This window comes from Lepisma saccharinum, chromosome 7 (genome assembly GCF_977018435.1).
Source record: "Lepisma saccharinum chromosome 7, izLepSacc3.1, whole genome shotgun sequence".
Lineage (NCBI taxonomy): Eukaryota > Metazoa > Arthropoda > Insecta > Zygentoma > Lepismatidae > Lepisma > Lepisma saccharinum.
This window is the reverse complement of record NC_139235.1, coordinates 19989278-20016422: the sequence shown is the minus strand read 5'-3', so window position 1 is coordinate 20016422 and position 27145 is coordinate 19989278. Positions and strand designations below refer to the sequence as shown.

The 27145-nt window shown below is 37.8% G+C and overlaps 1 protein-coding gene across 7 annotated transcripts in view; it reads right to left on the bottom strand.

The window, feature by feature from the left end:
• Window positions 1–27145, bottom strand: part of LOC145989758 (proton-coupled amino acid transporter-like protein pathetic) — an 89644-nt gene that overhangs the window by 13017 nt on the left and 49482 nt on the right. For 4 of the 7 annotated variants that reach the window (XM_083125058.1, XM_083125056.1, XM_083125057.1 and 1 more), the window contains 3 exons: window positions 12540–12634; window positions 11418–11564; window positions 9787–9937 (listed from right to left, as the gene is read on the bottom strand). In XM_083125058.1, the coding sequence (XP_082981184.1) occupies window positions 9787–9937; window positions 11418–11564; window positions 12540–12622 (381 nt within the window). In that variant the 5' untranslated portion in view covers window positions 12623–12634. Of the gene's footprint in view, window positions 1–9786; window positions 9938–11417; window positions 11565–12539; window positions 12635–15649; window positions 15755–23581; window positions 23601–26664; window positions 26914–27145 lie in introns of those variants that run through there. The other 3 variants (XM_083125054.1, XM_083125060.1, XM_083125059.1) reach the window with 3 other exon arrangements.

Genomic DNA, 27145 nt, shown 5'->3' with positions numbered 1-27145 from the left:
AGAAACTTTTTTCTGTAAATCACTGATGCACATCCTAAGACCTGCACTATGTCATCGATGGTCTTGATGCAAAATCCTCGTAAAGGATTTTGTAGCTTCAAAAACAAGTCACAGTCACAAGAACTCATGTCCAGACTATAGGGAGGTGCTTTAGCACTCCCTAACGCCACTGGCCACACAGTTGCCCCACTGAATTTGCAAAATGACACCTTGAGTTGTGGTGCAGCACAAGCAGATGTCTCACCAGAAGCATTGGTCATTCTCAGTGAACAGTTGGATTTCTCTGACGAATAGTTGGACGATTCTCCAGAAAGTTACTGTAATACTCACTGTTCACGGTAACTCCCTTCTGTACTGTGTAGTCGCAGACAATAAGAAGCATCACTTCAATGCTGCTGTGTGCTTGTTGGAAGTTTAGTGCTTGTGGCGAATCAGTATGGCGAACCACTTAGTTAATGTTGGATATTGAAGTGCCTCATCACCACAAGATTGCACAAGTTCTATGTGATACTTAACAGCATTTCTTCCACATTCAACTTGAATTTTGATGAACACAACTTGTTCTTTTCTTGAGAATATTGTTTTAGAGTGCACAACTCAATATGACTGCAGTCAGCACAGTGCTGCCACCACGTGTCAATCTGTGGAATTATGAGATGCCACATGTAAAGGCAGGAAAATATCCATTATCTGAATCCATGCTTAATTTTTGCTACCAGTGACAAACAATGGATATATTGTTGAGTAATCACTTTTTTTTTAAGTGAAACATTTGAGAAAATATGTTCAGACTCAGTGACGTGCGGTGACGTCGACACCTGGGGTAGCAGTCAGTGGCGTGCTCAAGGGGGGGGGGGTTGGTGTGAGTCACACCCCTCCTCCCTTTAGGGCCAGTATTCCTTCAAAAAAGAAGAATGTCAATAACAGGAAAAAAGATTGCAAAATTATGAATGAGTACTAGAAAAAAGTACACGTAACAACCACCCACATTCGAAAATAAAAAACTATTTGATTTGACTCTAAGCCAGAGATCCTGGGTTCGAATCTCGGATTGGCCATTTGTGTTCTTTGTGTGTGTTCCTTCATCTATTTTGTTGTACCAAAGGTGGCGGAAAAGCGAAGTAAAATAAACCAATTTGAGCAATCAATCAATGATTTGATTTCATTTTTGTAACTTAGCGTCGCTTTTTTGTCACATTTGGTTAATTGTGAAGATGATAGGATGAAACTGATGAAGGGACGAGCACAGGGAACGCCCATGCCCGGGTCGGGGTTCGAACCCGGAACGCCTGGTGTCGTAGCGCGCTGTGATAACCACTCCCCCGCGCTTGGTTGATTTGGTGACAGGAAACAAAACACAACACACTTTTTTGTAGTTTCTTCAATGATATTCATTTGACTTTTTGAGTTCTGAGATACATTTTTCATTCCAAATTATTTCATTATTCACTGCAACACATAGGACAAGAATGCGCACTCATCACGGGTTCGAATCCTGGCCTGGATTGTTCATATGAGGTCCCTTCACCAATTTCATCATATCATCACTCACTCCTCATTTTCGCGATAACCAAATGTGGCAGAAAAGCGAAGTAAAATAAATCAAACCAACAACAATATGAACACGCGTTCTCTTGCCCAAATAAATACATCCGTATTTATGACTGTTAGAGACAAAGAGTAGTATATTTAAATAAAACACTACTAAAACGAGAGTCTGAGAGAGCCTGCGCACATATTTGTAATTTAATCATTATATATTCCATATTTGAAATAGAAAAAAAGAAAGAAAGCATAACATTATTGTCTGCACATAACACGTTCCCATTTTATAAATAATAAAACTACATCCCATATTATACTAACTAACTAACTAACTCTCTAGCCTTCTTAAACCCGAAGGTTTATGGCTGCAGCAACACAGGCCTTCCATCTGTTCCTATCTTGAGCAAGTTCTATATACTCTTTTCCATCCCTACCGATTTCCTTTAGGTCCATCTCAACGTTGTCCCTCCATCTTCGTCTTGGCCTTCCTACAGGTCTCTTACCATCTGGTTTCCCAACAAGAATCCTGTAAACTCCTCTTTCCTCTCCCATTCGTGCCACATGTCCTGCCCACCTAAGTCTTCTTGATTTAATTATTCTAATAATATCTGGACATGAGTACAAATTATGTAGTTCTAAATTATGTAACCTTCTCCACTCACCTGTCTCCTCATCCCTTTTAGGTCCAAACATTTTCCTAAGGATTTTATTTTCAAATACTCTCAATTTATGTTCCTCTTTCAATGTAAGGGACCAAGTTTCACACCCATATAATACTACAGGCAAAATTACTGTTTTGTATATTTTAACTTTTAGTTTCTTAGATATTAAACGAGAAGACAAAGGTTTATGAAGAGAGAAGTAACATGCATTTCCTGAATTAAGCCTACTTTTTATTTCCTCTTTAATATAATTTTCATTTGTTAATATTACTCCTAAGTATTTGAATTTGGAAACTGGTTCAAACGAGTTGTTATCAATAATTAGATTTTGATTATTACCTAACACTTGGTTTCGGCCTGTAAGCATATATTTAGTTTTCTCTTTGTTAACTTCCAAACCTATCTCTTTAGCAGTTTTGAAAAATATTTTAGCATTATTCTTAATTGTATTCACATCATCCCCCAGTAAGTCTACATCATCTGCATATGCTAACAACTGAGTCACACCATTTAATTTTAGTCCTTCTTTAGTTTCTTTTACCTTTCTTACAGCATATTCTAAGGCAAAATTAAAGAGCAATGGAGATAATGCATCTCCTTGTTTTAACCCATCATGAATTGTAAATTTGTCAGACATATTATTACCCACACGAATTTTACTTTCTGTTTCACTGGTGCATATTTTTATCATACTAACAAGCTTCTTAGGTATTCCAAACTCTACTAATATATTATATAATTTATCTCTTTTGACCGAATCATATGCTTTTTTGAAATCAATGAATAGCTGATGGACATTTTGATTATATTCCCACTTTTTTTCAAGTGTCTGTCTGATGTGAAAAATTTGATCTGTAGTTGATCTGTTACGTTTAAATCCACATTGATAATCACCTATAATTTCATTAGCATATGGGGTTAGTCTTGTTAAAATAATGTTAGACAATATTTTGTATGTTGTTGAGAGTAGAGAAATTCCACGGTAATTATTGCAGTTCATTTTATCACCTTTTTTAAACACAGGAACAATTATGGATTCTTTCCACTGTTGAGGGATTTCTTCTTTATTCCATATTAAACAAATTAATTTATGAATTTGACATATTAATGAATTTCCACCATATTTAATTAACTCAGCTGGAATTAAATCAATGCCAGGTGCTTTGTTATTCTTTAGCCTTTTAATAGCATCTTTAACTTCCGTCAAGTTAGGTTCTGGAACTAAAGGTTCTGCTGTGTGGACTTCATTTACTTCTGATTTATCTCCTACATGGACATTTAAAAGGTCATTAAAGTAGTTCTTCCATCTATTTAGAATATTGCATGGGTCAGCTAGAAAATCACCGTCTTTATCTTTTATCAAGTTTACTTTAGGTTGCCACCCCTTTCTAAATTCATTTACACCTTTATATAAATCTCTGATATTTTTATTTTTGCTGTTTGTTTCAATTTCGTCAATTTTGCTTTTCAAGTAATCTCTTTTTTTACTTCTAAACGTGCGGTTAACTTCTCGCTTTATTCTATTATAATTGTTTAGATTTGTATCATCAGAGTTATTTAACCATCTAAGTCTAGCCTGATTTCTTATTTCTATTAGATTATGACATTCATTATCAAACCACGGCTTACTTTTTCTTGGTTTATGGTATCCTATACTTTCTTTAGCTGCTGATTCTATTGCATTACGTATGTGCTCCCAATTCTTATTTACGTCTGTTTCATTTATATTTTCATCATCATTTAAATCCTGCAAAACATCAAATCTATTTGACAGTTTAATTTGGTAATCTTTCTTAATTCTTTCATCAACAAACTTTCCTGTATCAAATTTTATAACTTTTAGATTTTGTTGCTTATGATTTATCACTGAGAGTCTTTCTCTTAATTTAGCAATTACTAAATAATGGTCACTGGCACAGTCAGCACCTCTATGTGTACGAACGTCAATTATACTAGTATGCCTTCTCTTATCAATGAGAATATGATCTATCTGATTATGAGTTTTACCATCTGGAGAAGACCAGGTATATTTATGGATATCTTTATGTTTAAAAGTGGTACTTTTCATAATTAAATTCTTTGAGGTTGCAAAAGTAATCAATCTTATACCATTATCATTACTTAATTCATGAAGACTTTCTTTACCAATCGTGGGTTTAAATGTCTCTTCTTTGCCAATCTGTGCATTACAGTCACCTAACAGAATTTTCATATCATACTGAGAAAATTTATCAAAGACCTGTTCTAACTCTGTATAAAAATCATCTTTATTATTATCATCTTTATCTTCCGTTGGTGCATGTATGTTTATTAAAATAATTTTACACCACCTACCCTGTAAAACTGCATATGATATCCTATCATTAATCAATTCTACTGTTTTAAGAGCCGAGATAATTCTATTATTTATGAAAAAGCCTGTTCCAAAATTATGATTTTCAGTACCACCATAGAAAAAAGTATAATTTTTAGTTTTACAATTCCCTTCTCCTGGCCACCTAACTTCCTGGACAGCTACTACATCTAATTTATACTTCACTATCTCATTAACTGTACACTGAAATGCCCCAGGCCGGTAAAGGCTCAGAACATTCCAGGTGCCTAATTTAATATCCTTATTCCTAATGAAGATCTTATCCTTAGTCCAGGGACCTCCCAAAGTAGTCCCCACCCGGAGATCCGAACGGGGGACTATTTTACCTCCGGAATATTTTACCTTGGGAACATCCATGGCCTTATATTTCTGTTTCTTGACATGTCTTTTTACAGTGCAGAGTTGTCAGCTCTACGCCTAACCCCCAATATGAATGGAGGAACTACTACACAAGACAAACACAAACATATTAGACAGCACAATTACTACACAAGACGAACACAAACACATCAGACAGCATAACTACTACACAAGACACACACAAACACATCACAACTATAACACAATATAAACATACACACACCACAACTACTACGCAATATAAACAAACAAACAAACAAACAAACAAACACAAACACACACACACACACACACACACACACCCCTGTTTTCCCACCCTCCATTAAGAGGAAGCTCGACTTTTCACGCCAAAGTGAGGAAGTTTTAAAAGTGCTCTGATTGGACTGAGATTTTTACACGTAATAGAGCTACTCCCGAGGATACCGGGAATCTGGGTGTGGCTGCTATACACTCCACGGAAGTTGAGATATTGACAAAGAATGTGCGGACAAGCACAGCACCCCCAAGAGAGGAACGTGCAAACTTAAGAGTATTGCGAGGAATCGTTATTCATTTGTTCTTTCTTAGGTCACACACTGTGTTGACGAAACGTTATGTAAGAGGAATCTACAAGCACCAAACCCCGAAGAGAGGAACCAAATAAACACAATAGTGTTCGTAAAACGTGAATAGAGAGGAACTACGTGTCACATCATGATGATTGGCGGTTGATTCGAAGCGCGCGCTGGTGTTTGACGGTCATAACTCGGCCCCCATTGGCTGCGCTAGCTGTCGGTAATCTGCCGTCCATCACGCGGCAACCCAAGCACCGCCTTCCATAGCAAAACATATGGGAATAAATGTTGCAACAATGTGCGAGAGAATCTCCGCGCCAAAAGGGGTGGAACAAGCTGGTTTCGGATGGCTTAGTAACGGTGCAAGCGGTACGACAGGCAAGGAACGTACGGTGGCCCTTTTTTTTCTACCTCGTAAGGTAGACGTAAGGTGAAAGGAAATAAATGCAGGCCTGTAGCTAGAGGGGGGCAGGGGGCAACTGCCCCCCCCCTGCGAAATGTACAGAACACATTCCTTTCCTGGTATTCTCACTAATCATTACAATTATATCCTGTATTACTCTAGAAACATAACAAAGACACTTATTGATTTTGTGATTTAATGAGGTGTGTGGGAAATAAAAGGAAATAAATGGAGAGTTGTATCTTAGGGAGGTAGACTAAATTGTGGTAGAATGAAAAATTATTTTTATAAAAAGAATATATTTGAATTTTCATCACATGGACTTGTTACTTGTTTGGGTTAGTTCTTATACATACACACATATTGTACAACGTGTAAAAGGTTGTGTAAATACAGAGAACATAAGTACTGCAGAAAATTTTACCCTGTGTTCTTTAGACGATTTACAAGAAAATTATGAGAAACCAATCCCCTATCTGTCCTATAGGAGATAGACTGGGGGACCTGAAACCCTGGGCTTTCAACCATTGCAGCGGGGGGCGTGGGGCCAAGGAAAGTAGAGGTAGAAATCTTCCTTTTCCTTGGGCCGGCCGTTTCTACCTGGAAACTGGCCTGGCTGAAGAAGAGCGAGCTAGGGTATCCAGCCTGCTTTGCCCGCGGAGAACACCGATGGACGAGAAGTACGTGGAAAAGAAGGTGTTGCATATGAGCTGTGGTGGCTTTAACAAGACAATAAATATTGTGATTTGAATATAATTCGAGATGTGAGATTGATTGATCTATCTCTGCTAGACTAGCTACTCCTCAGTGCACGTCACTGTTCAGACTGGTGGCAGACATGTGGAGAACATTTAGATTAAGAAAATTCATCAGTTCTCCCACTAGTTCTATACTTTATCCACCCTGAATGTGAAACTACTAGTTTCAAGCCACTTCTGTGACTATGCACGTTGAGAGGTGGGCAGGTTTCAGGTACAAGTCTTGATTTATTTGTGAATGTACCTTCATCAATGTCAAATAATCACCATTCATCCTCATTGTTGCAATTAGTCAAATGAAGCACAAGCAATGAAAATAATTAAAAAATCAAATACTGGTTTTAACTAGCACTTATGTGCAGAAGGACATTGATACTTTAATCTACAAAAATACAAATAAGAATTCACTAATGCCGTACTCTTTAATGCGTCAATTAAATACACAACCCAGGGGAGGGGGAAGGGGGGGGAATGGCATGGACCATCAAGATTTTTGTAGTGGATTTTTTCCTTAAAAAATAATATAAAATTCAACATGTATACATATCTTCTAAAATATATGCGACAAAAATGTTTACACCTTTGCACCATGCTGCACCATGAGGAGGGGAAGGGGAAATCAAAAAACATATTTCCTCAGATTCATTTACTTGGCTGGTTCCACATCACTTTTACTACTAAGTGCACCACACTTAATCTGTTAGTAACACTGTTAAGCCTTGTTTCCATGTTAATAAAACATTAAAATGTTCTATTAATTTCAGTGGCCACTTACACCATCCTCGTTGGAACTCGCTGTACATAAAAACGTAACATTTCCACCCTCTAACAGGATCTTCTTCAGACGAATATTCACAATAAAAAATTTTTTTTTGACTTGGTCAGCATTTTAATGTTTTATTAATCCGTTTGATGACGAAAATTACAAATTTAGGGGGAAAGCTCAAGTAAAGTGTTTGGTAAAGCTAAAAAGAAGCGACTTGCAGTACTAGGAAAGTAGTAGACATGCTGTCATAATTAGTGTGTTGATACATGCAATTGTAAACGAATTGACCCGTTCAACATGTACATCATGATCTAATGAATGGAAAATAAATAAATACTTTATGGGGATTATGACAATCTAGGGGTGGGGGGTGCAATTAACCTTGGAGGGGGAGATTGGCATCCCTGGTACGATAAGTACGGTATGTTTAGAGTACAGAAAGAATTAATACATCTTCAAATAAACTAGTTATGCCAACATCGAATATTAATTACTTATAGATCACCAAACTTCTTGCCAAATAAGAACATAATTCATGATAAATATACCGGGTGGCCAGAATTAAAGTTACCCAACTCAGAGCCGTTTGAGTCATCGTAGAACTCTGAAATTTGGTGAATCCACTTTGCAGACAGTGGGGAAGAGGATGGCGATAAAAAAAAAAAGTTCAATTTTCCGCCACCAGGTTGAAATGTGGTGCTGTACTTCTATGATGGGTTGTAATAATCATGTAAACTGCTCCAATTGGTTATGGATTTGCCTTTACCTTGCAATAAACAAGAGATTATTTTCTCGCAACTTGCAGCCACTAACACAGGTCTTTCTAATTAATAACTCAGCTAAATCACTTAACGTGAGTGCTGAACAAAAGTTCGGAAGTGAACACCATGCCATTAAATAAGAAAGAATGTGCATTGCTTGTGAAGTTGTTTTATCAGAACGGTAGTAATAGTGCAGCTGCACTGCGAGGTTATCATCAGGCGAAAGGACTTGAAAAGGGGGCTATGACGATGCATGGGTTAAGAAAGATGATGAAGAAATTTGTACAATACTACAGCGCCACATTTCAACCTGGTGGCAGAAAAAAAACTTTTTTTTTTTTTATCGTCATCCTCTTCCCCATGGTCTGCATAGTCGATTCACCTAATTTCAGAGTTCTACGATGCCTCAAACAGGCTACAGAGGGCTCAGAGTTGGGTAACTTTAATTCTGGCCACCCAGTAGTTTACATTTACTGTGTTTTATCGATCTTTCCAGCACACATTTGTTATTAACACAATATTTAACCATTTAACACAGCACCAGCTGGTTTGGTGGTCAAGCACATTAAGTGGTCAACTTTTGATCTCACTACTAGATAACAAAAATACAAACAAACAGTCTTCATCAGGTAAGGTAAAACAAGACTTCAAAGACTTTTGCTAAGCTGCTAACAGTTCAAATATTATGTTTAACACTTAAACGACTGCCAGTCACCTATTATTATCGTTATTTTCTCAGTTCTAGGATTTGTAATGGCACTTTTACCAAGGGAACGAACGTACTAAAATAATAATTTTGCACATTTACGTCGCGCGTGGGGGCACACCGATTTTCAAATTTCGTAAAAAAAAAACAAAAAAAAAACAAGTTTTTCTTCTACCCAATTAACGGAATTTTTTTTTTTGTCATAGGCTTATATATGTACTGAACAAAACGAGGTATAATTTGTAACTCCAGTGTTCTTATTTTCAGAGTTAAAAAAAAAATTAATGTACATGGCTGAATTTCAAATTTCCCGCTCAAAAAACTCTGGTGCTTCACATTGAAAAAATCTCGAATATGTGCGTGATTTTTTGTACGATAGTGCAAAACATATCAGGCAATGTGCTGGTATAATTTTGCACATTTAGGTCGCAGCGTCGCTGCGTGGGGGTCCGCCGAGTTTCAAATTTCGTAAAAAAAAAAACAAGGTTTTCTTCTTTCTTCTTCTTCTACCCGATAATGGAAAATTTGGTTTTTGTGTCATAGGCTTATAGCCACATTTGTACTGAACAAAACGAGGTATTTTGTAACTCCAGCTTTCTTAGTTCCAGAGATATAAAATTTTATATAAAAGCATGCGGAAATTTAAAATTCCTGCTGAAAATGGCTCGGTCGTTTGTGTGTTTACCGGGAAGACATGCTCGGTCGTCTAAGGGTTAAAAAGAAGTATGTGGCACAAAAATCAATCAAGCATTAAATAATAACATAACAAATTTACAAACCTAATACTACTACAAGGACAAACTATAAATCATGTTGGCATAAAGAGTAATTAAGACCTTCATTTCATGTTTTTACCACATAAAAAGGCAAAGTTTCAAAATGTTAAAAGGTACTAACCAGCATATGCATGCAATGCGTGCATATAAGTCCCATTAAAAATGTTCCTATTGTCGCTACTAAAAGACCTGCATTCCGAAATGCATCTGGCATGGCTAAAATTCCTGTTCCTATATTTCCTTTTAAAAGATGGATCATCGTATCACAATTCCTGCAAATCGAAAATCAGTGTTTATATAAATAGGATATCCTTATATATGATAGTATTACAATAGTATATGATAGTATTACAATAGGATAAATTTAACAAAAAACCTTTAATAAAACTACAAATAAATGTCTGGTGAAAGGAGTGCGTGTTCTCTTAAAACATCGACAAAAAACGTGTTAAAATATCAAAATATTATAACAAACTCCCCACACACATTAAACAAATTACAGATACACATAAGACTGAAAGCAACAAAACAGTATTTAAACATAGCATGATGTAACCTTGAGGAATTCAAGTACAATACTGGATATTGTATTTTTCTTTTTATAAATTTAGCATTGTAATTCTATATTGTACAACTAATAAAACAGTACTTAATAGACATAGCATGATATAACCTTGAGGAATTCAAGTAGTAAACTGGATATTGTATTTCTATAATGTATTTTTTCTTTTTATAAATTTAGCATTGTAATTCTGTATTGTATAAATAATAAAACAGTACTTAACAGACATAGCACGATTTAAACTTTGAGGAATTCAAGTAGTAAACTGGATATTGTATTTCTATAATGTATTTTCTCTTTTTATAAATTTAGCATTGTAATTCTGTATTGTATAAATAATAAAACAGTACTTAACAGACATAGCACGATATAACCTTGAGGAATTCAAGTAGTAAAGTGGATATTGTATTTATATATTGTATTTCTTTCTCTTTATAAATTTAGCATTGTAATTCTATATTGTACAACTAATAAAACAGTACTTAATAGACATAGCATGATATAACCTTGAGGAATTCAAGTAGTAAACTGGATATTGTATTTCTATATTGTATTTCTTATATTGTATTTTTTCTTTTTATAAATTTAGCATTGTAATTCTGTATTGTATAAATAATAAAACAGTACTTAACAGACATAGCACGATTTAAACTTTGAGGAATTCAAGTAGTAAACTGGATATTGTATTTCTATAATGTATTTTCTCTTTTTATAAATTTAGCATTGTAATTCTGTATTGTATAAATAATAAAACAGTACTTAATAGACATAGCACGATATAACCTTGAGGAATTCGAGTAGTAAACTGGATTAATGTATTTTTCTTTTTATTAATTTAGCATTGTAATTACATGAATTTTTCCATACCCATGGATATGGGTCAATGGAGACAAAGATGTTATTATTACACTTAAGAGTGCTTGAAACAATCATAAACTAGAAGAATTATTATTAAAAGTTGTATTGAGTTGATACACTTTATTAGCGCCATCAAAATAGTTCATTTTCTGCACCAAGTGTTTGCTTTATCCAAACATTTTTTTCCGTTTTTCTTAACATAGATTTTAGCCAGGGGATATTTGACTCTACATGGCTGACAAATGACATTATTGTATTCTTCCTCCTAATTAATATATGAAAGGAATTGCATGTGCAAAATGCTATGAAAAATCTGAAAAAGCTGTACTTACGTGGTTGGATGGTCCAGATTTCTGTTCAACAGTGGATCGTAAGTACTTTCAGAATCCGACCTTGGGTGAACGTTGGATTCCATAGGTCCTGGCAGGTGTAAAACGATGTCATCTGGGGAAGTCTGCGTGTGGGGGACTGGCACTCCCCTTTTAGATGAAAGGAAGTAGAAATTAACAATTATGTTGGATTGAACAGCTGCTAATGTTTACTCACTTGGAATTTCAAATTTCAAAAATAATATTTTTTTGGGAAAGGTCACATAACACAAATGTTATGACTAAGAAAACTTAATCTTGAAAGAGATGAGTAAAGTTAATAACAAAATAGAATAACTATGTAATTCAGTATATCAACAGTACGAAATATGAAAAAAAATAAAGAAAAACACTCATGCCGGATATTTGCTCTATTGTATCGAGGGCATGTAAAGGGGTGACCTTCTGGTAAGGCATCCAAATGTCAACCCTACACCCTGATAACTAACCGCTTTTAGCAGGTCAATGAGGCTTTGGCATCTCGACCTACAGCCAGTATAACACTATAGGGCTGCGTGTATGTTGTAAGATCCTTCAATGTGCTGAGTGTCCCTTTACTTACAGCCTCATCTTTTAACCCAGGTTGGGATATTTCTAAGACACATGTTCATTTTAGTTACGATAAGGCGATGGGCCCCGTATAAAGTGATGGGTGCAAAATAGCCCAGTGCTGATGTACCCACAATTTCCAATTCAATCAATCCATCTATTATATCGGTTACAAGGCTCAACCCTTGTGATGATGATAAAAATTTGAATCAGAACAACAGCTTATTATAATTATTATTTTTACAATTCAACACTCTGTCCTCCACCTACCAAAAAAAATTCTGGAAATGTACATTACGAGTAAGGCCCAATCCTCCCATACTCACAAAAAAGGGGTGGTCAGATCTGGATCCATTTGGCCACCCCTAACACCCACCTACCCACCCCCACACACCCATACCCGCACCCCCCCCCCACACACACACACACCAAATCGAATGCTTCTATTCTATTTTTAACATCCAAGGTTAAGAAAACATCGAACCACTTGAATGATGTGAACACAATTCTGAATTCAACATATTCCCAAACACCTACCTTTCGTACAGAACATTAAGAGGATCCGTGTTGTTGAGTAGCAGTGGCCTGGCTTCATCTCGACCCTTCTTGCTAGGTTTCATGCCTGTATTTATCTGCAAGAAACAGTGCACGAATATTAGTAAACCATAATCTACAAGGTACAGAAAACATATTAAAAAAAAGACCCTGGAACTTAAAATACTTATTTTCAATACATCAGGAAACACACCCAATATACTATATTAGAATAATCTAAACAAGGTTTATGGAATAATGCACTCACTAATCACTTAATAAGTATGTTTACAATTAACATGCACATCTGAACAAATATTTTAAAAATCAGTCATCTGGGTCATGCATAATTCATTCGCATGCAGACATTATCCACAATCGGAACAGTCAAATCATCTGTATTTCTCGCAGCCAAGTATCATCCACAATCTTGTCAGTTTCATTATCTTTAGCAAATGTTTTATGGAAAGTTTATGGACTTTTCCTTAAACATTTGAATAGCTTCAGTTAATTCGTCTCCCATCTCTATGAAAATGGTAGTTCACAATAGACAATTTTGAGTTTGATTTTAAAACATTTTTCACCATCATTTTAACTGAGACAAGTGGTTATACCCAGGGTGGTCTATGCAGGGAGCATGAGAGCAAGGGAATTCCCCACTCTGGTTGCTATTTTTTGGCTCTGGAGGAAGTAATACATTTTTTAAAATTTTTTAAAATTTTATATAGAACTTGCTCAAGATAGGAACAGATGGAAGGCCTGTGTTGCTGCAGCCATGAACCTTCGGGTTTAAGAAGGCTAGAGAGTTAGTTAGTTAGTTAGTTAGTTAAAATTTTTGTTGCAAAAATTAAGAAAAAAATTATAAAACTTCTATTATGAATAAATGAAAATTGATTAGACAGGATGTTTTCCAGTTTTCACATTATTGTTAATTGATGAACTCATCCTTAAAGCAAATTTCAGGGAAAATGAGGATCATATTAATAATGAGAATTAGGAAAAACTACAAGGGATAAAAACAGAGGAAGTTTATATTCACTTCCATGCAGGGTTGCCAGACATCCTGTTTCCTGTATTCTACAATTTGTTTTTATGTCCTGTGAAAGTCAATATTATTTTAATGTAATATATAATGTAATGTGTGATAGAATATAATAACTATGTATCACCATTCTTACAATCACGTTCAGTGAATATGGCAAAGGAGAAATATGGGAAACCTACTTCTAACCATAACAACAAACACATCTTATGCACTTCTATGCCATGTTAGATTTTGCCAAAATGTTTAACCACAAATCTCCTGAAAAACAATGTCACTTTTCTACAGGGTGAGGCAAAAGTCAGATTAGATAGGTGAATAGCGACTCCAGTCACCAGACCTAACACCTCTGGATTTTTACTTGTGAGGACACAGAGGCCATCATGCACACTCAGAAAATTAAGGCCTAGACTACCTCAAAGAAATGATCACAAGTGTCATATTCCAAATGCAACTGGGAGTGTCAAATTGAAGCATGAATTCAAGCAGATGGTGTACATACTGAACATGTACTGTAACTGTTTATAATAATAATATATAAATAACCCGTGGTGCAACACATGAGGGCCAGAACCTATCTACCAACTGTGGCCTTAGTCCCTACCTCGAACCAGTTAGGGGAGACGTATGGTCAGCAAGACGAATCCCCAGTCATTGTTGTACGTTTCCATGACCAAGTTACGCTACTCTTTCGTAGTTCCCCAATATTCTCACAATGGTGGGTGGGCACCGGTCAAATGCACAGGCTAAAATCTCAGGAGAAAAGTTGCTACGCTTCCCCCAGGAGACTCGAACCTGCGTGCATCCCGTAGCCAGAGCACAAAGCTTGACGCCCGAGACCACATGGCCACGATGCACTGTAACATGTTTGTATGCACAAACTTGTTTTTCTATGTAACCTTGGTTCCACCTCACCCTGTATTTCGGAATTTTGGATTGTGTTTACGATAACTTGTATTGTAAACTTGTAACGAATTTGGAGGACACACACAACTTAACTGTAGTAAAATTCTTACTGCAACTAAAATAAATAAATGTAATATTTGCAACTTGCTAAGAATAAGAATACAAGCAACAATGATACAAAAACACAATGTGTAATAACCAGCAATAAAGTTTGTAACATATTACATTGTTAACCACCTAAATTTTTACACATTTGTGCATAGTTTTCACATGCATTTGCATATAGTTTTAGTTTTTATAACAATATACAAAGGACTGGAAGACTCCAAAGAAGATCTACATATAGCAGTAGGCAGAGCGTATGCATCTTGGTATGAAATGTGAGACTTCAAAAATAAATCTCATAATGCACCAGGATGTTGCAGAATGACAGATACTTGTTTTTCCAAACTGCATATTCCAAGTACCGCATTATAAACACAGCCATATTTATTCATTTGTACTACCGAATCACTGTACGTATACATTGTCAGATTCAGAACCATGCCCAAGAAGGGGTGGGCTTGATTGATTAAACTGTTATTTTAAGTCCACTTTATGCACAGATGGCTAATCGGGACCGGACCTATAGTTTGGAGTGGGATCCGAACCAGTATATGCCTCCACCGGGTATTGAACCTGGGAACCCTTGATTACAAGGTGATTACATTATCACTGAGCCATCCGGGAAGCCCTCAGAAGGAATGGGGCATACACTAAAGAAAAGAAGATTGGAAGTCAGCCTGACAATATTACCTTTCCCCTTTCTTTTGTACTGAACCTTCTTTCATCTTGTGGAAGGGGTAATGAAGTACAAGAGGAAGCTAAGAATGCATCCTTAGGCGTTGGTGTGAACTGTACAATCACAAGAAAATAGCTGTTAATTCAGATTATTAAATAACGTGCTGAAATTCCTACAACTCCCTGAAAAAAAAAATTCTTACCACTACTTGTATTGTCTACTAAAATGGATTGTAGGAATTTTTGGATGTGTTATAATGATTTCATAACAATGGCCATTTTGACAAACCACACGCCAATTGCATGCAGATGCACGCTTAGCCCCAAACACACAAACCCACACTAGTTCAATTCTAACTACTGCTTTAAACTCAATATGACCTACTGGTTATGGCTGCATACACAGCAATGCCATCCATCATACTGTGCATCTGCCAATGCTGCTTCATTCTGACGGTGTTCAATGAAGAAGTGTCCTTTATCACCAGAGAATGAAAAACATTTAAAAGGAAAACAAAACAGGTTGCATTTCATTACAAAATTTAATGCACTTTCCAAAAACAACATTCCTGCAATATTACATCTATAGCTTTTAAATTAATTATCTGAGAAAGTAATTTTGGAAATGACCTGTTGTTCATTTATCAAAGCGTTTCTGCCCCATGTCTAATGACATTCTACTCTACTGATAAAATATTAAATGATGTCTGTAGAAGTCCATTAATATCTTTTAACATTTGCACTATTACTATTATTAATATTATTACATCTTAGTGTATACAAGTGCAAACATGGCTCCACATGTCACACAAAACACCTTACAAATATTATGCACTTTACTTCATATTGGATAATGAAATACATCAGCCCCAGTTGAGTGTTCAACTCATGATGTTGCAATTGAAGATTCCAGATTCAAGTTCCAGGTATCATATGAGTATTGCATTTTGTGTATTTCATCAAATAAGCATTCACCTTTTCAACTTCTTCATTCGATTAACCTACACAGGTACGAAAACAATTTACCTTTTAAAATCCCATTTTACTATCATAAACTGGATGCTAAAAAAATAATGTTATTCTACGATTCAATTTAACAGAGAAACCTCCAAAATGAAAATTACATACTGTCTATAAGTCAGAAAATATAATTTGCTTACAATTGTCCAAATTTTCACTTCATGATGATAAAGTCAGTTCACTCAGATTTCCGATGGATCCACAGCAAAATTAGGGTGACTATAACTCTCAAGTCAATTTTCATAATAAATAAAATCTTGTTCACCTCACTTCTTTCTGCGATGTTTCTCTCTCATTTTGATCACATTTCGAGCCTCTTTAATTCATTTTTCAGTAAAAACCTATGACGAACTGGACAGAACTTGGTGGTGGTTTACAAATAAAATTATTGTCTATTAATTTGTGTGTGTGTGTGGGGGGGGGGGGGATAGGAAGTGCAACACATGCTTTATTTTCTTGCAAGTAAATATTTTACTTGCAATTAGGGATGTGACGAAGCTGAAAATTTACCGATGCCGATGTACTCACCGATAATTTTTGGAACCGATACCGGTGCTGATATTTAACCGATTCCGATATATAAGATTATTAAACAGAAATGGGATGTTATTTTCAGCATGACAAAAATAAATTTGCTATGCACATTTCTATTGCATACCATATGTATATATATTCTCAAGAGATGTGAATGTACATTTGCATCTACAAAATGTTATGTGAACCTTTAAGAAGAACATGGATTCTCAAGAGATTTAATTCCTGTTCTGCCAGATTCAACTTCAGAAACACGAGATTTGGAAGCACTTCAGGAAGTAACCTACTTCTTCTCTTATTGCAAATCTGTTCAGCAACACTGAACACTCAATCACTGATTACTGATGCAGCAGGTATGCAGAAGTATTTTCTCAGCACTTGCTTCAGATTTGAATATTCATTTTTGAATTTCCAATACAACAGCAGATCCTGGTTCAGCAATGTACTGTTTTATTTCAGATTTGTAGTTAGTTAGGTTGATCCTCTGAATGAGAGTTTGCAATCATTTTATTACAAAAACTCTACAATAATGATGAATCATAACCAAAATTTCAATAAATCTTACAAAACTAAAATATAAAACTTATTAGAAGGTAAGACTCTAGTATAATCTGTACCGGTTTAAATATCGGATTTTTGCCGATTTCAATACCGATGCCGATGTGTCAATTTCTGCCGATTTTCATACATCTGTAATCGGCTTCGGCACATCCCTACTTGCAATACCCATTACAAGTGACCTTCATGATTTCTCGTTATAACTCAACACAACAAAGTTTTATTGGACTTACAGCTTTACATGTTGCTGTTTATGCCCAGCATACATCATTATAATTGTTTGCTTCAGAGGATAAAAATGCAGGTAGGTCGACTGATACAAAACGTACAATGACTTGTTTTGTGGGTCACAACTATACTAGGCTTTGGGAGGTCAAGGAGAAATAAACTGTGGTTAATATTAACAAATAAATAATGTCGTCCCATTTGAGATGCTTGTGCTATCAAACCATTAGATCTGATCAGCGCTTGAAGTGGAAAATGCTACCTGAGGGGATGGTTGGTCGAGTTTTGGGATTGGCGGGGGGATGATCCCATGGTCTAACATGGTGACAATGAGAATGCTGGGGCGATTCTTTGAAAAAAAAAAAAATGCAAGCTAACTGGGGGTTGATACCATCTCCACCTCACTTCGAGCACTGGATCTGATAGGATATAAATAGTCCTACCCTAGTCCAATTTAGGTCGTATCAAGAACCAGAAGGGGGACAAGGGATAGTCGTTGCATACAAGCTTTTCTGCCCCAACAAACTAGATAAGCTTGGGATTCTTGTGCCACGCCTCTAGCAGAAAATTTCTGCCCACGAAGTTCTACATATCAGGTTAAAAGTGCTGAAAATGTGAAATTCCCCCACCCTCTCAGTTTTCTTCAATTCGAACACTACATGGGGCCCCAAGAGACCACCAAATCAGTTTTACACTTAGGCCTATGTTTTTCAAAATAATAACCAAATGGCCACTCCCATGGTTACAGATTAACTGTAGAAATACCGGATCAATAAAATTGTCGGTGATTTTATTGATAAATCGATATCCCCATATGGATCAATATCGATAGTACCCGTTAATCTTATCCAATCCCTAGTATACAGCATCACCAAGCGGCAAACTTGCAAACTAAAATGAACCGTAATTTTTCTCCTTTCGCCTCTCCTGTGCCTTTTAACAGTGCGGAACAATTTGTCAACAAGGGACCAATGCAAGCAGCTGATTGCATCGCCCATGCTCCCTAAGCTCGCTAATGGTTGAAAATTCGACTACAGCGCCACGAGGGCATTCTTATCATGGTCAAGCTGTACATATGAACATTAAGGTGGAACACATTTTCTTCCACGCAAAAAGGCAAAGAAGTGTAGTTTCTTGTACATTGTTACTTTCACCGATCTAAAGTTACCGCAACAATTCTTATTTATTGTATACTAGCTGATTACCTGGCGTTGCCTGGGTGTTTAATGAATTCTAACTATAGCGTGAAGTGTAACTAATTTTATTTACAGGTATTTAAAAGTATAAGTACAGTATACCAATTATAAAGCAATATATTTTACAAATTCACTATAATATAAATTTAACAACAATTTATGAACAACATTTTTAGTTCCACCTCTAAGAGCGGAATAAATAAATTAAACAGCATTGGGAATGTCACTATTCATCTTAGCGACCTCGAAAACTATGGATTCCACCAGTGCCGTATCTACAAATCTTGACCCCTCCCCTGCAAAATATTACCAAAGGTGCCCTCCACCTACCTTCACACACACACACATTATATATATATTACACATATATAATGTCGTGGGTGCATAATACTTGATCTCATGTTGACAAACTCACATACGAGGGCCAACAGGGTAATTCAAAAGTCCGTTAACACCCCCTATAAAAAGTAAAGGAGTTAGGCTGGGTACAATTGATAGAAACAGGTTAGGCTTAGGGGGAACCACGTTGGTGTGTTCCAAGCGGGCATCTACCATATTAGTGGCCGCCATATTGAATTCAACTCAATTTTTTTAAAGAGGGTGATGTGCATAGGCGCCGATTAGTTAAGAGATTTTGGTGGGCGGTAAAGCATAAATACTGATTTCTTTCTGTTTGCGGGAAGAGGGGCAATTTTCTTTTCTTTTCTTTAAGGTGGAACCTAATACACTTGAATTAACCTTTGAAAAATAGTAATTGCTATAACTGTCTTTGACAACAAAACATATATATCAGGGTACATCGAACTTTATTAGCAGACAAAAAATTCACTGCACTACTGTGATTATGTAACTATACAACATAATACTTTACATGTAACTTTTGATTGAGAATTTTTTATCATATTCTGTTTATAATAATTATTCTTACAATCCTTTATAGGAGTTTAGTATCTTCACACATATTTACATAAAAAAGGAAGCCCAAGATAAAATTTTCATCTGGGCGAGCGATTTTTGACATTTCCGAAGGGAAACAAAGGAGCCTATTTTGCAATGGACTGGCTCATTCAAGAGCATGAAGACTGCAGTATCCCCAAGCTTCTTTCTCTTTTCTCGCACATATTCATTCATAATATGCCATGCGTTTTCCTTAATTCATTTTCAGTTTGAAAAAGGAAATACTGAAATAGTAATCGCACAAGCACAAGAAACACCCTCAAACTGAGTGATAGTGCCACATTGTGTAATATGTTGGAAGATATGCATTGGGCCCCTTATAAGGGGGTCAATCGAGAACTGGATGGTCCCGGGCCCCTCTGCCCCTCCCTCTCAGTTTCGACACCGGTGGTGATGTGATATACATATATGATACTATTTTCTCATGAAATTGTAGCCTGATTTGATCTAAGGTCGGGATTTTTCCGGCTTTGTCCCCGCAAAAAGCTGATCCAGGGTCCACCCAGCATTAAATCAAATGGTACCCGTTGGGGGGGGGGGGTGTAAATGCGGCCGGAGCGTGGTGCTGATCACCACCTCCAAGATGTCCGGCATCGAAAATATGTGGGGCCCTGCCCCATATATCCTAAATGTGCCTTCATGGCACGTTGCTAAATGCACAGGGAACTTTCACTTTACCTGTGATATTTATTTTATTCGTTTCTGTACCTTTGAGTAACTACGTTTATTTTTTATATGCGTATATACGAACCCTCTACTATGTCAATGGCTGAGGGTCCCCTAAAGGCTTACTTGTCTCCGGGTCCCCCCGCACTGCGGGGTTTTGCAGGTTGTAGATCCGGCATTGGATTCCACACTCATATCGGTCGTTTTACATGTCACCCCCACCCCTAGGGGTGCCAGAGGTGTCTTGGAGTTGAACGGCATTTGGAGTGTCCCTATTCATCTTATCGACCCCGAAAACTATGGATTCTACACTAATATCAATAGTTTTCGATTATTTTTACATGTCACTCCCTTCCCAACCCCACCTCAAGGGGTGCCAGGGGTATCTTGGAGTTGAACGGCATTGGGAGAGTCACTATTCATTTTAGCGACCCCGAAGACTGTGGATTCCACACTAATATCGGTTGTTTTCGATTTTTTACATTTCACCCCATTCCCACCCCCACCCCTAGGGGTGCCAGAGGTGTCTTGGAGTTGAACGGCATTGGGAGTGTCCCTATTCATCTTATCGACCTCGAAAACTATGGATTCTACACTAATATCGGTCGTTTTCCATTATTTTTGCATGTCACCCCCAGGGGTGTGTTACCCCTACAGTATTTCTTTCCAGATTGCAAGTGATAGGCATTCCAAGTTTGGTTGAAATCGCTCCAGGCGTTCGAGAGTTATGCCGGAACAAACACACACACACACATACATCCATCCATTTTTATATATTAGATATTTATTATACAACCCCTTATCTAGACGAATTAGATATAATAGAAATAAAACACGCAAGTAAAACAAAAGGACGAGTCACAGAACTTCAAATTTTCCGTCAATTTTGATATTTTTCACAAAATGTCTCTTTTCATCGAAAATTAAGGCGTGGATTTCCCTCCACGTGGCAATACTGCGTCTGCCAAGAGCGGCACAGGAACAGAAATGAACTTGCACTTTTCTCCCGCCAATGTGGTTTCCAGCGATGGAACTAACCACGCAGGTCCCGTGTTTTTAAACATACCCCTCGCTTCGGCTCCCTCACCCTCCTCGCTTACCATCGGGGAAGAAACCCGGACGTCAGAAGGGTATGATGCAGTGGCGGCCGGCGGCAACTATGATGGGTAGCGCCAACGTGATCAAGAAATCGAAAAAAAAAACATGCCCCGCCCCCTCCTTGAGGTTCCGCCACTGGCCAAGATGTTTATCCTCGTTTGGTAACGTGGAAAACAACGTGTATATCGTACTAATCCGATTCATCTTCACTCACTAACCTATCTTTATACACTACAGAACACTTTCCTAAAAATATAACAATTACAAGAGGAAAGGAAAAACAAATCCTATCACCTTCTCCTCCTCCTTGCAGACGTATTCTAACTGGATGTCGAAAATATCCTTCTTATTAAAAGAAATTGTCGAAACGCCAAAGGAAACTCGCATAATCATAGGATTTTTTACTTTCATATTTTAAAAAAAAGTCTGGATGGCTCTCTTGGTGCATCTATCTATCTATTATCAAAAATGTTCATTTAACTTTGGAAAAATACTAGGTGAGTTTCTCTAAAAGTAGCCAGAAATTACTTCCCTTCATGGGCGTTCGGAAGGGGGGGCAAGGGGGGCCGTGCCCCCCCCTGCAAAATGAAAGTCAACCAAAAAATACGTATTTCATACATATAATTTCATTTTAGCCAGAATAATATGTGTTATTTATTGCATGAACACCATAAATTCAAATTTAAGCAATGTTTTTTAGGGAACAACACTATTTTTGAGGAAAATTTGCCTTAGTTTGCCCCCCCTGGAAAAAATAGCTTCCTTGCCCCTCCCTGGAAAAATCCTGCGGACGTCCATGCTTCCCTTCCCCAACGGGTCTTATAAATCAGTCGTATTTAGCGACTTTTCTCTGAAAGTGGCAACTGTGTCAACACTGCGAAAGTTCCCTCGCCGTGCCAGGCGAAGACTGGCACGGTTTCTTGTGGGCTAACCCCGCCCCCTGCCACTTTGTTCTCGGCTCATGGCGGAAATGTTCCTCGCTGAGACTTCTTCAACCCTCTGCACGTGTGTCAACTTGGTTAGGTCCATGGGTTAGGCCAGCTCTTGGGCGGCACGGACTGTTGCCTCGCGAGGGTACGAACGAAACAGCTGGCGATGCAGTGAGAAGGTTGGGGCGGTCGTCACGTCAGCTTGACCGATTGCAAGATTCGAATCTCATTGTATGTAAACTATCAATATATTCATTTAACAATACTTGGCGATGTATGAGTTTCTTCTGCGGGTAGTGCCATGGCACGGCGGATCTACCCCTTGAGCCGCCGCTGGTATGATGGAGAACGATCAGTGGCGTACATAAGCTAGTCTAAGTTACTTAAATAATGTACTAGAATTCGGGTTTAAACGCTTATTTTTAGGGTTTGCAAAATATATAATGAGTTATTTTCCTTTTACGTATTAAAACTAAATGTATAAAAATATACCAGGTGCTTCAGAAATAATTATGGGGTTACAAAAATGTATTGCATTTGTGCGTGTATGTTCTGTTAAGCTGAAAGTTCACATTCCTGCCGCTAGGCAACACTCTCATCACTCAGTGTTTTGTTCAGCTGCTATGGCCCCCAAGATCACCGGATCTTACACCGTGCGACTTCTTTTTGTGGGGTTTCATCAAAGATAGGGTATTCGTCCCACCAATGCCGCGTGATATCTCAGACATAAGGGAGCGTATCATCGCAGCGATACACACTATCTACAGGCGCATGTTGAAGCGAGTCTGGCAAGAACTAGACTATCGTGTCGATGTGAGACGTGTCACCCGTGGTGCACACATTGGGAAAAGATAAATAATAATAATAATAAAAACCTGCGTTCCTCGTTCGTCCTGGACTGGTTTCATTCACGTAAGTTCAATACTTTACTTGCAATAAACTTTTGTAACCCGTCAATTATTTCTGAAACACCCGGTATATGAGAAAAATTGGTTTACCGGCGGTACACGCGGTTACATGTTGAATGCGCCACTGTTGTGAATGAAGTCTTCCTAATCTTTATTCACGCCTTTATGTAACCAAAAGAAGAAGCACACAACATTCAAAAACAAAGTAAGTCGATGGAACACTTACTCGCAGCTGAAATCTCTTCACTCAAGACAGAACGAACCCGTTTCCAATCGCCACAGTTCCTCAAACTGATTGACAATTCTTTATAGCACAAACGTCGAAACATTACTTCGTCTTACGTCATTCTTACCCTTGAAGGCACGCGAACTTCGAGCAATAATGCAGTTTAACTGCACACCAAGTTCACTGCTTTCCGAATGATTATGAACTTGAAGCACGTGGAAAAGGTAGAGCAGTGGGTTCATTCTTTATCGCACCGCAAGATGACGTTGACGGCGCGGCTTTTAGAGAACGTCCTTTTGTTTCGTAGCACGAGTCGACAGGAGATGAATTAACGATAACGCTCGTCTCCAAATGCGGAAGTAAAGATTCCTAAGGTGATGTACCAGAGTCGAAAACGTCACCATGGCATGAGGACATGGTGTCGAACTGGTCCATCGACGCACCCCCCCCCCCCCCCGGGATAAATGGCATCGTTGATTTTAAGTTGAAAAAAAAGCAGAAAGCGTGTTATTTTTTTTAATGTTAATATCGGAACTGAAGTTCGGTTAGTATTCGAACAGAATAACCCAAGTAAAAATTGAGTTCGATCTAAAAATTGAGTGTAAAATGAAGAACCGGGTTATGTTTTCACATTCTACCATTTAATCCGAAGAATAATTTGAAATAGGCTTAGGCCCCCCTCCCTGCGTCCACCCAAGATGCAGTGGCGACGCCAGGCTTTCTGGTGTGGATGGGGTCACTGGATGGCTGTCAAAGATTTGGGTGGGTCACATTTTTATTACGTGATTCAAACAAGGATTTAGCATCCAAAAATAGGAAATATAAGAGAGAGATAGATTTGATTTTTTTTTATTTGATTTAGTTTATTTTACTTCGCGTTTTGTGCCTCTTGGCTAATTTGCGAAGATGGGGATGAGTGATGAAATGATGAAATTTATGAATGGACATTCACAAACAACCAAGCCCGACCGGGATTCGAACCCGGGACCCTTGGCGTCGCAGCGCGATGTGCTAACCACTCGGCCACAGGGTCGGGCAAGAGAGAGATAGAGAGAGAGGATGAGACAAGAGATAAAAAATAAAGAGAAGATTGACACGAGAGACAGACACAGAGAGAGAGAGAGAGAGAGAGAGAGAGAGAGAGAGAGAGAGAGAGAGAGAGAGAGAGAGAGAGAGAGAGAGAGAGATATGGACACTGAGAAAGAAAGAAAAATGAGATTTAAGGAAAGATGCAGGAGCTTTGCGGTGTTTTTAGAAAGCGTGAGGGATAGAAGGCACAGTAACATGTCGTTTCTGCTAAAGAAGAAAGCCAGTAAAGAAAAGTGTCTACAACATGCAGTTTGTTTTCGCGCATCGAAACACAATGAAACCCGTGAGTGAAAACAATTATTATTATTATTATTAAAACAACAATCCATAACAACGCTAACAGCCATTGTTTCGAAGCAAAACTTTATCTCGATCTGATAAAGACCTCCTAGTCGTGATAAAAAATATGATCTAAAAGTTCGTATTCGTTTCTTTTGAAACTCTTATCTCAAAATGTTTAAAGTCATATTAATCCTTTAGAATGGTACACCCAACGGCGAAAGAAACAGTAGGCGAATTGTCCACCACTATTTTCATTTAGTCTGAATTACACAATGTGAAGAAAATGAATTGAAATAAAGACGTCAATAAGCAGAGAACAATGCCTGCTTCGAACCAACAAAGTTTCATTCCTTAAAACAACACAGGATGTAGAATTAAAAAGTAATGAAAATAGCTGTGGACAATTTGCTTACCATTATCTTTTCCGTTGACTGTACAAGCAGACAGTCAGGCAACCATCACATCCGGGCAGGTAGGCAGTTCAGCGCCAAAACTGGATATCTAGTTCCGTGTGATTGGGCATTTACTTCGCCTTTCTGCTTTACTAATAGCGACGAAGTGATGATATGATGAAAGGACACACTCAAAGAGCTTACATGCTCAGGCCAGGATGCGAACACGTGACTCCTGGCATCGTAGCGCCCTATGCAAACCCCTCCACCACGAGATCGGCTAATAATTAACACACCGTCTTAATTTCCTCATTTTTCACATCTACCTACTTCTGAGGAAGATCGAAAATACGCAATGCTCGAAATAGGGGAAGGGGGGCGCAGGTGGTATGCCATTCTCAGTCAAGAAAATTTCCTTACAGCATCCCCAGCGAGAAACTTCCACTTCGAGCACTGGGTGTACGGTAAATTTAACTTCAGATACAGAAATTAAAAGTTTAAACAAATCTTATTGACGTAACTATTCAAGTTTCTTGTGTTCGACGTGAAAAAAATATTGGAACACAATTTGGTTTACGTACCAAGTTATTTTTATAAAAATGTTTCAAAGCTTTTTATTTTTCAGTTCAATTACATAGGCGTCCGGATGTCACACATCAGAATAATTTGCGTTAACAATTATAAGGGAATGATAACTTTGAAATGGACAGTTCTTATACCAAAAATGTAAAATCAATCACTTGAGAGTCGGCCTTCGTGGCGGAGTGGTTAGCACATCGCGCTGCGACGCCAGGGGTCCCGGGTTCGAATCCTGGCTTGGGCATGGGCGTTTGTAATGTCTATTCATCAATTTTATCATATCATCACTCATCCCCCATCTTCGCAAATTAGCCAAAAGTGGCACAAGAAGCGAAGTAAAATAAATCAAATAAAAAAAAACAATCACTTGAGGATGAAATGGTGTGTAAAATTCGAGATTTTCACAGTTCCAAAAATTTATCGTCCCGAAAATGCCATTTTTTTCAGTCCTGAACGTCGAATTTTAAAAATTTCCCTTCTCAATCCCGTTCTGACAAAAACATTTTCGTCCCGACAAAAACATTTCTGTCCCGCGCTCCTATAGTTACGACAGTCAACATGATTCTAATGTCTGTGGTGAATGAAAGTTAATTCCTGGTAACTTTCTGCCTGTAAATCACAGAAAACAGTATTATTTGTAATAAAATACATAAAGTTTTGCCAGGTATCTAAGGGAGGGGGAGTAAGTTCCCCACCTTGCGACTGTAGAAAACTGTAACCAGGGCTGAAAATTATACTTGCCTTGAAGAAACTAGTGCGTACACGATTGAAAAACCCTCCGGAATCATCTCCGTCGGTTCTGCGTGCCATGACGACTGCTGAACGAAAGTTTCTTTCTGCAGGAAAATTCCGCCTGTCGCTTACCCGTAGCGATGAAAATGGCTAAGCAAACAATCACATGTTGGCAGGGGGATTATCGCACTTCTAGAAGCAGATGGTCGCACACTTGCTGCTAGATAATAACTCTAAACGCACCACACAGAGGTTTAGAACAGCTGGCGATCATACTCTCGCGGTGTTCGAAACAAGTTGATGGAGACCTGTTGCTATGATCATGTCTCACGCCCACTGTTTCGCGGTCTCCACTGCTTTGACGCGTCTGCAGGCCGGAACTCTCCGATGACTCATCTCTGTTTTTTGTTCTAACAGTAGTGTAGTAGTGTGTAGAAAAAAAAATGGAAGTGAAAAGGGCGGAAAACAGGAAGTACTAAAGACTTATAAT